The sequence below is a fragment of the Schistocerca gregaria genome, chromosome 2 (genome assembly GCF_023897955.1).
Source record: "Schistocerca gregaria isolate iqSchGreg1 chromosome 2, iqSchGreg1.2, whole genome shotgun sequence".
In the NCBI taxonomy this organism is placed as follows: Eukaryota; Metazoa; Arthropoda; class Insecta; order Orthoptera; family Acrididae; genus Schistocerca; species Schistocerca gregaria.
This window is the reverse complement of record NC_064921.1, coordinates 1,055,205,538-1,055,220,296: the sequence shown is the minus strand read 5'-3', so window position 1 is coordinate 1,055,220,296 and position 14,759 is coordinate 1,055,205,538. Positions and strand designations below refer to the sequence as shown.

General features: G+C 42.4%; 1 protein-coding gene across 1 annotated transcript in view; it reads left to right on the top strand.

The window, feature by feature from the left end:
* Nucleotides 1–14,759, top strand: part of LOC126335582 (cytochrome P450 9e2-like) — a 105,283-nt gene that overhangs the window by 3,849 nt on the left and 86,675 nt on the right. The window contains exon 2 of the mRNA XM_049999014.1: nt 6,671–7,061. Within this exon, the coding sequence (XP_049854971.1) occupies nt 6,674–7,061 (388 nt within the window). The 5' untranslated portion in view covers nt 6,671–6,673. The remainder of the gene's footprint in view (nt 1–6,670; nt 7,062–14,759) is intronic.

The window sequence follows — 14,759 nt, the reverse complement described above, 5'->3', positions numbered from 1 at the left end:
GTACTTATGTCATTAGCTTTTCAGGCTTCTTATTTGAATACGTCCATCGTGAAATACTTGTGTTTTTAAAATCATTGTTAATTTATAAGTCTTTGTAAAGATATTTTTTTTAAATGAAGGATAGGATGACGTGCTGCCACCTGATGAACAGATCACCAGTATACAGCAAGAGTGTCGTAACTGCGTGCAGAACAGTTTCTTGGTAGTCACGATCCGTCTGATCTCACACCCCGGAATCTGTCAAGAGGCTACAAGTTTTCCTCCGCGGAAAGTATTCGTAGTTGAATGGTATCATGCAGTAGACCAACTCTTTTGTAGTTTCTGCGTTAATACGTAGGGAGAATGATATCAATGATAGATTGGTGCTTGAATTCTGTACGGACGTAAATATCATTGTATATATACCTCAACAATTATACTACACTGAGTTTCAATATCTACTGAAGTGCTGGCGATAAAATATGTAGACAGTGATTGTAGTAGTCAATAGTTCCTGTTAACTTCAAATTATCTCAAAGACGGACATGATTGATCACGTATGTCTTAGGTAGCGACGCATATTTCGTTGGACAGCGGTATAAACTTCTAATCACGTAAATGTATATTCACTCTCAAATTTCTTGTCAGACCTACAATCAGTTGCATCACCGAATTTCACTAATTGAACTTCTACTAAGGATGAAGAGACAACTGAGCTCTACTTGGTTACTTAGATTGTGAAATAACTTTGGTCATTTCCTTAGTTGCCCTGATGTGACACTTGATTCTTAAACCTATTTGTCAACACGTTATTTAAATCGTATCGTGAGAAATATTATTCTTAGATGTACAAATTTGGCGTCCCACACTGTGCATTTCGTTGTAATGGAGGGTTAATCGTTCGTTTCTGGTATTTTACTTCCTAGGAGTAGCACAATTTTTGTGGTTTACTGATTTACTTTCCTTTGTCCAGGTATTTCAAGCACTAATCATTATGTAAAATCAGGATAGTGTTACCAAACTTCAGTAGACGTCGATGTGTATTTTTACTCGTTGGTCTAGTGAACTGACTGGTCAAGTAGCGCCACAGACAAGAAATGTAATGGTTCCTTGAGTTGTTGACGCAATGCCAATTAATTGTGCAGTTCGTAACATCTTCATATTTTACAACTGTATGCCGAAAGCCGTTGTATTGTGTGTGGCGGAGGACACATAACGCACATTACTGATTCACCCCCACCCCTTTAACCCTATCCTCACCCCACATCGATATAGTTTTTAGATGATTTTCCTTAACAATTTGAGGCAAATGCCGGGATGGTTCCTTCGGAAGGGTACTGCTAGTTTTCTTTCACACACTAGCCCATTCCGAGCTGCCGCTCCGGCACTAATGACCTCTTCATCGATGGAACGGTAAACTGTAATCTTCCTTTCACTCCTCGTTTCTCACGCTACATGCACACCCTTCTCTATTCGCATATGTAATGGCCTCAGTTTTTCAACTTTCAGTACGACAGATGTATGTGGCAGCAAGAAGTATCTTACCTGTCTTATCTGGGAACCAATACTTTCAAGATTTTAACAGAGAGTCAATAAGGAACTGTCACGTTACACTTCAACATTTTACAGTGGGTTTAATGTTTATAGTGAAGCGTGGTTGCAGTTAAATTCATTTTAACAGCTGCAGAATTATTGATACTTTTTTCTGGATTGGGGTTTACCGACAGATGGCGGGCGACAAGTTTGATCCTTGACGCAGTGGTACTGATGCGCGAGAGGTCACTGTGCTCCAATGGAGGTAGGACCGAACGTGAAGTACTTCAGGGTATGTGACCGCGTTGTCAGTGTACAAAATCCCTCCAACGTTATGGCAGCCGTTGCAAATAGCCTTCCTCAAGCTCTTTTGCAGCAGTGACTGACACGCTGGAGGAATTTTATAAACTGACAGTGGGCTCACGTACCCTGAAGAATTTAATGGATAGTGACAGCGGCTGCGGAGGCCTACGTTTAGTTGGCAATAATTATTAAGCTCCTATATAATGTTTTTGGACTGTAGGTTTTGGTGACTGAACTGTATCGTAGCCCAAGATCTACGTTAAGTAGAAAACCGCCAGTCGGTTTGTGAGTTAACGAAACTAATGACTGTCAGTACGAAACTTTAGTTGTGTCCTGTAGCGTAGCCAGACGTCTGTGTTAGCTTGCAAGGTGGCTCATTCTTTGAGAGTTGTCGAAGCCAACGAATGTGATGTCATGACGGTAGCTACGTCGACTGAACCAGAAATATCGCACCTGACGTACAGATAGCGGTTGTTGTTTAAACAGATGACTGTCGTAGAAGGTACCAACATTATAAAGTTTAAATCTGATGTTTGACGATGCTACGTTGTTTAGTGTTTGTTCGGCAGCCACCAACAGTGAACGCTCTCAGGAACCTTTGAACATTAGTAAAACTGATCACTGTTATGTGACATAATACTTTTATTTTAAATGTCTTAGTCAAAATAATATTAACGCTAGATCCTACTCTGGGGGAGACTGTTCCTTCGTTTGCAACGGTAAAATATTGCATCGCAGACACGAAGTGAGGCGATATGTGCTGTTAAGATGAACATCGCTGTGGGTCGCCAAATAAGGTGACTACACTAGAAATAATAAAAAATCCACAAAATGGTTTTAGATGACCGTCGACTGTACGTAGCGAGACGGCAAACATCAGAGTCATTTCAAAAGCTCTGCACGTCATGCACCGTCAATTTGGACCTGAGAAAGCTGAGTGCGAAATGGGCGAAGCGTTTACTCACAACGGAACGAGAACAGCGTCTTGCGGATGTGTCAGTCAAATGTTTGGCGATGGTTCGCTACAATAAAGGCTAGTTTTTGCGTCGACTGATGAAACATGGGTCCATCACCTGACACGTCATCTCATCGTATATGGAATGGTGAACTGTAATCTTCCTTTCACTCTTCGTTTCTCACACTACATCCATATCCTCCTCTATTCGCATACGCATTAGCCCAAGAGTCAAAACAGTGGACTGAAAGGGGAGTGTTGGCTCCCAAAAAGACCAAGACAGTCCCATCTACAGGCAAGATCATGGCAACCTTTTTTTAGGATGCATACGGTATAATTTTGACTGATTGTCTTCAAAATGAGAAAGCAATTAATTGTAAGTATTATGCGATCTTAGTGCAGCATTTGAGTGATGAAATCAAGCAAAAATATCTGCAATTATGGAAAAAGTAAGTTTTGTTTCATCTTGAAAATGCACCAGTTCACAAACAACTGTTATCGCGTAGACCAAAATTTGCATCCTGATGGACCCTATTCGCCAGATTCAGCCCCTCTGCTGACTTTCTGTTGCCAAACTTGAAGAAATGGCTCGACACTAGAGATTTGCAAAAATTGAGGATGTCGAGTCTTCAGTTGATGGTAATCTTGCGGAGCTCAACAATTCCCACTACACACCGTGGTGACGAAAGTTATCGGACAGCGATAGGCACACATGCAGGTGGCGCTAGTGTCGCTTACACGAAATATAAAAGAGCAGTGCATTGGGGGAGCTGTCATTCGTATTCAGCTGGGTCGTGCGAAAAGGTTTCCGACGAGACCGTGACAGCATCAAGGGCATTAACAGACTCTGAACGCGGGATCGTAGTTATAGCTAGAAGCTTGGGACATTCCATTTCGGAAATCGTTAGGAAATTCGGTATTCCGAGATTCGCAGCGTCACGAGTCCGCCGAGAGTACCATATTTCGGCCATGAGCTCTCACCGATGACAGCGCAGTCACTTAACGCCTGCCGGCGGATGCCTTTGCCTAGAGCTGTCAGTGCTGCTAACAGACGAGGAACATTGCATGAAACGACAGCAGAAATCAATGCGGGACGTACGACGAACGTATCCGTTAGCACACTGAGGCAAAATTTCGCGTTAATGAGCTGTGGAGGCAGACGAACTTTCTTCACACAACAGCATCGCCTGCAGCGCCTCTCCGGAGCTTGTGGCCATGTCGGTTGGACCCTAGGCGACTGGCAAACCGTGGCCTGAGTAGAGGAGTCAACATCTCAGCTGGTAGGAGCTGCCGGTAGGATCCGAGAGTGGCCCAGTCCCCACGAAGCTGCAGGCCCAAATTGTGAAACAGGCACAACAAACTGGTGGTGGCTCCATAATGGTACGGGCTGTGTTGACGCGGAATAAACTGGGTCTCTTGGTCCAGTTGAACCGTTCACTGACTGGGAATGACTGTGTCCGGCTACTTGTCCCTGGACGACGGTGGAATTTTTATGGATAGCAACGCGCCATGTCACCGGGCCAGAATAGTTCGTGACTGGTTCAACTGTCGGACGTCCAGGCTTTGCCTGACTCTCGGGCGCCCACAGGGCACGTTTCGACCCCTACGATTTAAAAAAAGGTTTCTGGACTATTGTTTAGAAATTTTAAGCATTTATTATATTTTATTGTTTACTAGATTTATAGTCATTTTACAAACATAGTTGTGAATAAAAAGAACAGACAGAAATTATATTATTTATTGACATCTAAACAAATTTCACTGAACCTAGTAATACTCAATCAAGTGTAAACAAGTCACAGGCTTTACTTTGTTCTAAATTCATAAAAAATTGAATTTTTCATAAGCTACTTCATTATTTTACACAATGGACACATTTTTATTCAGATTCCTTTGTAAATTTTCCTCAGATCATCTTCTTACAAACACTGCACTAGGAAATAGTTTTATTACATTTGCGGAATTTGAGAACTTGTCATTTACGGCGATTCTGTGACATTTCGTCTTCATCTTCATTTTTATTCTTTTCATACTTGTCTGTTGTCTTACAAGGAAAGCGACTCTTCACATACTCAGAGCGTAGTATCATCTGCAAACTGCTGAATAAAATGTTTCTTTTGATCTTCTTCCCAGTAACGGCCCTAAATACTACATATGCATTACTTCCTGCTAGGTCAAGGATATTGTAGAAGGAGTGCACTGGCTATCTTCTTGAGGAAGCCTTGAGTGAATACTGCATCGCCATTTTGTCTACTGTGTCAACACCAAATTTTGTTTTGTTGTGTTAATATAGGCCTACAGTTTGCGGAGTTTTTTTTCTCATTTGTATTTATGGTAACACTAGGATAAAGAGAAGCCATTACTAGCAACATTTTTTGCTTTCTTTCCTTGATAGACTGTCAAGGAAATACCATCATGTTTTAAAACTTTTGTGGAATACAGAGGACTCTTCGAGGAATTCGGAGCATGTAATGTCTGTCATCAGACGATGAAGAAGCAATCACTTATTCTACACTCCGAGGAACAAACTTATTTCCTGTTATATGGTTCTTCTCGATCTACAGAGCACGAATAATAGAACAAATGTAAAAAAGCCATCATAAAATTTAAATTAAGTACAGTAAAATTATATGTAGATAAGAATATGATGATTATAAATTAGTAGCGATAATAACAATAATAATATACTTACGAGACTGTAAACTTCCATTATCTGTATCTGAAGAATCAGAATCATTAGTACTAGATGATTCATCTTCTCTCAATGCCTGCAGTAAAAACTCTTCCTCTTTCTAACTCTGCAAGAATCGATTCCTCCCGTAAATATTCTTTCTGATTCATTTTAATCTTCAGTTCACAGTCACCTTTGAAAGACTGGTTATTACAAGGGAATGACGAACAACGATGAAACAAGTCCATTGTTGTCATTTCATACGGCAATAATACGAACGAAAGTAAGTTATTGCACTACAGAGTAAAGTAGCCGAGGCTTGAGGATGCATGAGGTAAATGTATGACATAAATATAAACAAAATTATAGCTTTTTTCTAAAGGGGTCAATATGACCCCTCTGGACGTTCAAGGTAAAACTGGGAAAAGGTGCTTATCAGTTAGGCGAAATGCACTGTTTTTTTAATATAATGAGAGCACATGCGAAATAAATATATGACACGAAAGTAAATGTCGCTTGAATCACTCTTCAAAACATAGCTTGCACTTAAAAACTTAAAAGAGTGATTTTGAGCCCTATGGGCGTTCGAGTGTTAAAGAACATCCTGAAAATTCGAGCGAATGAATTGTCCACCCATATCACCCGACATGAATCCCATCGAAAATTTATGGAACATATTCGAGAAATTAGTTTGTGCACGAAATCCTCCGACGGTAACATTCCGCAGTTATAGGTGGCTGTACAGGCAGAAGGGCACAACATTTCTGGAGGGGGCGTAAAATGACTTGTTGAGTCTCTGCTACATCGAGTAGCTGCCCTGTGCCGGGCGAAAGGGCATCCGACGCCATGTTAGGAGATAGGCCTACCTCACGACTTTCACCGCCTCATTGTGAGTAGGGTACTAAAGCTATTGAACTTTGTTGGGAAGTTATCGTGCTGAAAGTTTTTAACTCAGACTGTTTGTATTTTCTTTGGTAGGTTCGGTACTTCTGCGGCAGGTCTTGTGAAGTTATTGTTATAGCGCGTATTTTACGGATGTTTGGTTTCGATGAGTTTTTATTTCCACCATTTTAGTGATGTCATTGTCAAAGCATGCCTGTGCTACCGGTAGCTTCAATATTTCAATATTTACGTTTGCTTCTATATGACGCGTTGATTTTACGTTGTTAGAGACATTAGTACGTCTCGAGAGACGTGTAACGGAACGAGCGACTGGCTGTGCTCGGCAGGAGATGGCGCCGCTGCTGTGGTGGCTGCCCCTGGCGATGCTGGGAGCCGCCTGCGCCTCGCTGGCGCTGCACCGCTGGCGCCGCTATTTGGCGTTCTTCTGGCGCCGCGGCGTCCCCTGCGCCCTCCCGCTGCCGCTGGTCGGCAACATGCTGGACGTGTTGCTCGGCAGGAGGTCCTTCGCCGACGTCGCTGCCGGCCTGTACCGCCAGCTGGAGCCCTACCCTTATGCAGGGGTCTACAATTTAGCGAGCCCAGTGTTGCTGGTGAGGGATCCCGAAATCGTCCACGCCATCACCACCACCGATTTCGACCACTTCACCGATCACGCCGACTTCATGAGCGTCGACGGGTGCAACCCACTACTGCAGCGAATGATTCTCGCACTGAAAGGTATGGTGAAATGTTCAGAGATAATTTCTGCACGAAGAGGATAACATCGAGTTCTGTAACAACAGTGGTAGAGTTGGTTAAAGTTACGGAAATTTCTGAAAATAACCGTGTTACACCTTGAATGTGAGCTTGTGTCTGTCGTCCTGTAGAAGCGTGAGTTCTTGAGAGTATTGTCTGTGAGAATCCAAGACATCTACCTTGTATTCACTGACCAACTATTCCAGTAGAGTTTTCAGAATAGTACTCACACAGTTAAACGTCCTGGGGTCAAAAACGCCAGGCATAAGGTTTTTGCACGGCCTGTACATTTCTTTACAAAAACATTTGTTTAAGATCGGTCGTAAGGATACAGTGATCGATATCCTTGCAGCGAACTACTTAGCAGCAGCTGCTAGCTGGCGAGCCTTAGCCTCTATAGGTTTTTGCTGTCTCCCGCCTTTTTAGGCGGGCGGGCATTGTAGTGTTGCGTTAACAACGGTTTATATAAGCAAAACAGATTGGCCAATGCGCCATCGTATTTGAAGCCAACTGGAAACCTAGCCGCCTCATCTTGCAACGTCTTGTTAGGTGATACTAGCCGCCTGTTAGAACGGATTCGTATGTTTGTTAATCAACGGTATTTGTTCCTGTCACTCACAGAAACGACTCGTTTCTAAATGATTCCCATTATGAAGTGTGCTTATCTTGTGATGTGTCATCTTAAGCATGATATTCATGAGGTGCGAGCTACTAAATTATTTTCATGATTTTACTGTAATGTAAACAAGTTTAATTTTGTAATTACCGATGTGTATTTCCACGTAGATTTCTTGATTTGTTTATTGATTAACATTCGGATATTCTACTGATAACTCGAACGACAATTCAAGCTCGGAAGCACTGTCTTAGATATTTTACAGCAGTACGTTTAACAGACCGTTCGTATCTATAGCGAACGCAAACGATAGTCGAATAAACAAGCCTCTGAGCAGCCCTAACAGAAGTCAGGACTGACTGTTTTATCTCTTACTGCGTTAGGAGATTTGTTTCTCGGATAAGAGCAACTACCATGTCCCCTATAATCAGATCATTGAAATTCAAAATTCATTTATTTGTGTAACCTGTTGGATGATTCAGCATACTACCGGACACCACAAATCTGATGTCAGCTTGCTGCTGTCATTGTGTAAACGAAAGTATTACAGCTTAACAAGCAAAATCTTTATTTTTACAGTCGCAGACTTTCAAGAACCATTTGATAACGAATAAAACTCAATGATATTACTGTACGTTGTGCACTGAATTAAAAACATCGCTGATGACAATCTAATATTTCTATTTAAAAGGCAACAGAAATGAAGAGAAAGTAAATAAAACACGTTTATGCAGTACAGTAATTGACTAGTTTAGTAATGGTTCAAAAGTGATCCAAATTGCTCTGAGCACTATGGGACATAACGTCTGAGGTCATCAGTCCCCTAGAACTTAGAACTACTTAAACCTAACTAACCTAAGAACATCACACACATCCACGCCCGAGGATTCGAACCTGCGACAGTGGCGGTGGCGCGATTCCAGACTGTAGCGCCTAGAACCGCCCGGCCACCCCGGCCGGCTGTTTAATGTCAGTGGCGTCTGCTGTGTATGAGCACAAGAGCATGTGAACACCGTAACTTTCGACACCTTGGGGATATATTGGTTATTTTCCTTTGAATGAGGTTAATCGTAACACAGATGCTGCACTCTGAAACACACAACACTGGTGTGTGGATTCTTAAGGGACCAAACTGCTGAGGTCACCGGTACATCCATGGCCGAGGGAGGACTCGAACGACGGCGGGAGGGGTGGGGGGGGGGTGCAAACTTTGACATGACCAATCAAACCGCGCGGTCACTCTAGCGCTGTACACGGCACTTAAATCTAACGCGCTACTGCTTCTCTATTTTGTTGTTGTGGTCTTCAGTCCTGAGACTGGTTTGTTGCAGCTATCCATGCTACTCTATCCTGTGCAAGCTTCTTCATCTCCCAATTCTTACTGCAACCTACATTATTCTGAACCTGCTTAGTGTATTCGTCTCTTGGTCTCCCTCTACGATTTTTAACCTCCACGCAGCCCTCCAATGCTAAATTTGTGATCCCTTGATGCCTCAAAACATGTCCTACCAACCAGTACCTTCTTTTTGTCAAGTTGTGCCACAAACTCCTCATCTCCCCAATTCTACTCAATACCTTCTCATTAGTTATGTGATCTACCCATCTAATCTTCAGCATTCTTCTGTAGCACCACATTTCGAAAGCTTCTATTCTCTTCTTCTCCAAAGTATTTATCATTCATGTTTCACTTCCATACATGGCTACACTCCATACATATACTTTGAGAAACGACTTTCAGACACTTAAATCTATACTCGATATTAACAAATTTCTCTTTTTCAGAAACGCTTTCCTTGCCATTGCCAGTCTACAGTTTATATCCTCTCTACTTCGACCATCATCAGTTATTTTACTCCCTAAATGGCAAAACTCATTTACTACTTTGTCTCATTTCCTAATCTAATTCCCTCAGCATCACCCGATTTCATTTGACTACATTCCATTATCCTCGTTTTGCTTTTGTTGATGTTTTCTTATAACCTCCTTTCAAGGCACTGTACATTCCGTTCAACTGTTCTTCCAAGTCCTTTGCTGTCTCTGACAGAATTACAATGTCATCGGCGAACCTCAAAGTTTTTATTTCTTCTCCATGAATTTTAATACCTACTCCGAATTTTTCTTTTGTTTCCTTTACTGCTAGCTCAATATACAGATTGAATAACACCGGGGAGAGGCCACAATCCTGTCTCACTCCCTTCCCAACCACTGCTTCCCTTTCATGCCCCTCGACTCTTATAACTGCCATCTGGCTTCTGTACAAATTGTAAATAGCCTTACGCTCCCTGTATTTTACCCCTGCCACCTTTAGAATTTGAAAGAGAGTATTCCAGTTAACATTGTCAAAAGATTTCTCTAAGTCTACAAATGCTAGAAACGTAGGTTTGGCTTTTCTTAATCTTTCTTCTAAGATAAGTCGTAAGGTTAGTATTGTCTCACGTGTTCCAACATTTTTGCGGAATCCAAACTGATCTTCCCCAAGGTCCGCTTCTACCAGTTTTTCCATTCGTCTGTAAAGAATTCGCGTTAGTATTTTGCAGCTGTGACTTATTAAACTGATAGTTCGGTAATTTTCACATCTGTCAACACCTGCTTTCTTTGGGACTGGAATTATTATATTCTTCTTGAAGTCTGAGGGTATTTCGCCTGTCTCATACATCTTGCTCACCAGATGGTAGAGTTTTGTAATGACTGGCTTTCCCAAGTCTGTCAGTAGTTCTAATGGAATGTATCGACTCAGGTCTTTCAGTGCTCTTTCAAACTCTTCACACTGTATCTTATCTCCCATTTCGTCTTCATCTACATCCTGTTCCATTTCCATAATATTGTCCTCAAGTACATCGCCCTTGTATAAACCCTCATATGCTCCTTCCACCTTTCCGCCTTCCCTTCTTTGCATAGAACTGGGTTTCCATCTGAGCTCTTGATGTTGATACAAGTGGTTCTCTTTTCTCCAAAGGTCTCTTTAATTTTTCCGTAGGCAGTATCTAACTTGCCCCTAGTGAGATAAGCCTCTACATCCTTACATTTGTCCTCTAGCCATCCCTGCTTAGCCATTTTGCACTTCCTGTCGATCTCATTTTTGAGACGTTTGTATTCCTTTTTGCCTGCTTCGTTTACTGCATTTTTATATTTTCTCCTTTCATCAATTAAATTCAATATTTCTTCTGTTACCCAAGGATTTCTACTAGTCTTCGTCTTTTTACCTACTTGATCTTCTGCTGCCTTCACTACTTCATCCCTCAGAGTTACCCATTCTTCTTCTACTGCATTTCTTTCCTCCATTCCTGTCAATTGTTCCCTTATGCTCTCCCTGAAACTCTGTACAACCTATAGTTCTTTCAGTTTATCCATATCCCATCTCCTTAAATTAGCACCTTTTTGTAGTTTCTTCAGTTTTAATCTACAGTTCATAACCAATAGATTGTGGTCAGAGTCCACATCTGCCCCTGGAAATGTCTTACAGTTTAAAACCTGATTCCTAAATCTCTGTCTTACCATTGTATAATCTATCTAATACCTTCTAGTATTTCCCGGATTCTTACATGTATACAACCTTCTTTCATGATTTTTGAACCAAGTGTTAGCTATGATTAAGTTATGTTCTCTGCGAAATTCTACCAGACAGCTTCCTCTTTCATTTCTTACCCCCAATCCATATTCACCTACTATGTTTCCTTCTCTGCCTTTTCCTACTCTCGAATTCCAGTCACCCATGACTATTAAATTTTCGTATCCCTTCACTACCTGAATAATTTCTTTTATCTCATCATACATTTCCTCAATTTCTTCATCATCTGCAGAGCTAGTTGGCATACAAACTTGTACTACTGTAGTAGGTGTGGGCTTTGTGTCTACCTTGGCCCCAATAATGCGTTCACTATACTGTTTGTAGTAGCTTACCAGAACTCCTATTTTTTTTATTCATTATTAAACCTACTCCCTATTTGATTTTGTATTTATAACCCTGCATTCACTTGACCAAACGTCTTGTTCCTCCTGCCACCGAACTTCACTAATTCCCACTATATCTAACTTTAACCTATCCATTTCCCTTTTTAAATTTTCTAACCTAACTCCCCGATTAAGGGATCTGACATTCCACGCTCCGATCTGTAGAACGCCAGTTTTCTTTCTCCTGATAACGACCGGGGATCCGAATGGGGGACTATTTTACCTCCGGAATATTTTACCCAAGAGGACGCCATCATCATTTAGCCATACAGTAAAGCTGCATGCCCTCGGGAAAAATTATGGCTGTAGTTTCCCCTTGCTTTCAGCCGTTCGCAGTACCAGCACAGCGAAGCCATATTGATTAATGTTACAAGGCCAGATCAGTCAATCATCCAGACTGTTGCCCCTGCAACTACTGAAAAGGCTGCTGCCCCTCTTCAGGAACCACACGTTTGTCTGGACTCTCAACAGACACCCCTTCGTTGTGGTTGCATCCACGGTATGGCCATCTGTATCGCTGACGCACGCAAGCCTCCCCACCAACGGCGAGGTCCATGGTTCATGGGGGGGGGACTGCTTCTCAAGGCTTCGTGAAACTTGGCAACAGGGTCACGAGCGCACACTGTCAGTTGTGCACGTTTTAGTTAGCTCTTGCGAATGCGCATGCGCAACTCGCGTGACGTATTAGCACTAAGGGTCAAATACAACGGGATTTGATAAACAACATGCTCGCCTCACGATGTGCCACTCAACTAGAAGTTTACGTCAGTGCCAGCAGATGGTTGAACACTGCGGCAGACTTTTCTCCCTGTTTCCTTGACGTAAATCCTGTTATGTGATAAAGCAAACTTTTCAGGCATACTGATTCACTAACTATATACTATAGATCGGACGTCAGTATACGTTAAAAGTTGTACTGAAAGTAACCTATGTTATAAATTTTGTCGTACAGTATTTGGGGCGTTGTGAATCAGTCGTAAGGGCGTAAAGCACATCGGCGTCGATTGTGAGACTGTAGCATTTATTAATGCTTCTGAAATATGTTGATTTTACAGTGAGTCAGGGTTACCTTTTCTGTAGGCCCATATTGCAAATATGAAAATTAAGGGAAATCTGTATCACAGGTTTCTCTCATATTTACTTAAATGTGGAATCGACGGCGGTGTGCCATAGACCTTTACAGATCTCAACGCGTCAATTGTATTCTACTCAAGTGACAAACTTGGTAGACATTACTACTTCAGTTTCATCATTTCCACAAATGGCACTTTCTCTTTGGAGCTAATTGCTTACTGTGTGGGAATCAGCTTTCATGTGCAGTGTAAACATGAACTGCGTTGAATCTATGTAAAATGCTAATAGAAAAGTAAAACTGTGAGGGTCGGTTGTGCTTCGTGCTTGGGTAGCTCAGTCGATAGAGCATTTACCCGCGAAAGGCAAAGATCTCGAGGTCGAGTCCCGGTCCGGCTCACAGCTTTAATCTGCCAGGAATTTTCATATTAGCGTAATCTCCGCAGCACGGAAAAAAGTCTCATTCTAGGAACGGAAAAGTAAATTACACGGAAAAGTTAGGCACAAAACAACTAGAGCCTCCGTGAACAGATCCTTTGATAGAGAGAGTGACCAAATCAAATAAGCGTGACTACAAGGAACGTTTAGCAAGGAGAGGTACAATTAGTACAAGATTATTTTCGGGTGCAGCACAAGTCTGATTTTCAGCCGAGACGTCAATTCGTGAACTGATACATCTCTTAGGAATCTTGGACATTCATCCTAAAAAACGGAAAAGCACGAAAACTCCCACTTACACAAATGCGAAATGGAGAATTGCGAAAGCTTACGCATTATTTCGCCATTGCCATAAACTGAACTTAATTATATACAAACCAACAAAATTCAGACAAGTTATAAATATTATTACTGTTAAAATTATACTGTTACTATTTTTAATGTTTGTTGGTCGATTTTGGATTAACAGTACTGGAAGGTAGCCCAACAGCTAATACATATAATATGAAACGGTATGAAATTTACGTAATGAGAGATAGTTACTGAAACTTCCTGGCAGATTAAAACTGTGTGCCCTACCAAGACTCGGACTAGACACCTTTGCCTTTACTGGGCAAGTGCCCTACCAACTGAGCTACCGAAGCACGACTCACGCCCGGTACTCACAGCTTTACTTCTGCCAGTACCTCGTCTCCTACCTTCCAAACTTTACAGAAGCTCTCCTGCGAACCTTGCAGAAGTAGCACTCCTGAAAGAAAGGATACTCCGGAGACATGGCTTAGCCACAGCCTAGGGGATGTTTCCAGAATGAGATTTTCACTCTGCAGCGGAGTGTGCGCTGATATGAAACTTACTGGCAGATTAAAACTGTGTGCCCTACCGAGACTCGAACTAGGCACTTTTGCCTTTCGCGGGCAAGTGCTCTACCAACTGAGCTACCGAAGCACGACTCACGCCCGGTACTCACAGCTTTACTTCTGCCAGTACCTCGTCTCCTACCTTCCAAACTTTACAGAAGCTCTCCTGCGAACCTTGCAGAACTAGCTCTCCTGAAAGAAAGGATATTGCGGAGACATGGCTTAGCCACAGCCTGGGGGATGTTCACAGAATGAGATTTTCACTCTGCAGCGGAGTGTGCGCTGATATGAAACTTCCTGGCAGATTAAAACTGTGTGCCCTACCGACACTCGAACTAGGCACCTTTGCCTTTCGCGGGCAAGTGCTCTACCAACTGAGCTACCGAAGCACGACTCACGCCCGGTACTCACAGCTTTACTTCTGCCAGTACCTCGTCTCCTACCTTCCAAACTTTACAGAAGCTCTCCTGCGAACCTTGCAGAACTAGCTCTCCTGAAAGACAGGATATTGTGGAGACATGGCTTAGCCACAGCCTGGGGGATGTTTACAGAATGAGATTTTCACTCTGCAGCGGAGTGTGCGCTGATATGAAACTTCCTGGCAGATTAAAACTGTGTGCCCTACCGAGACTCGAACTAGGCACCTTTGCCTTTCGCGGGCAAGTGCTCTACCAACTGAGCTACCGAAGCACGACTCGCGTCCAGTACTCACAGCTTTACTTCTGCCAGTACCTCGTCTACTACCTT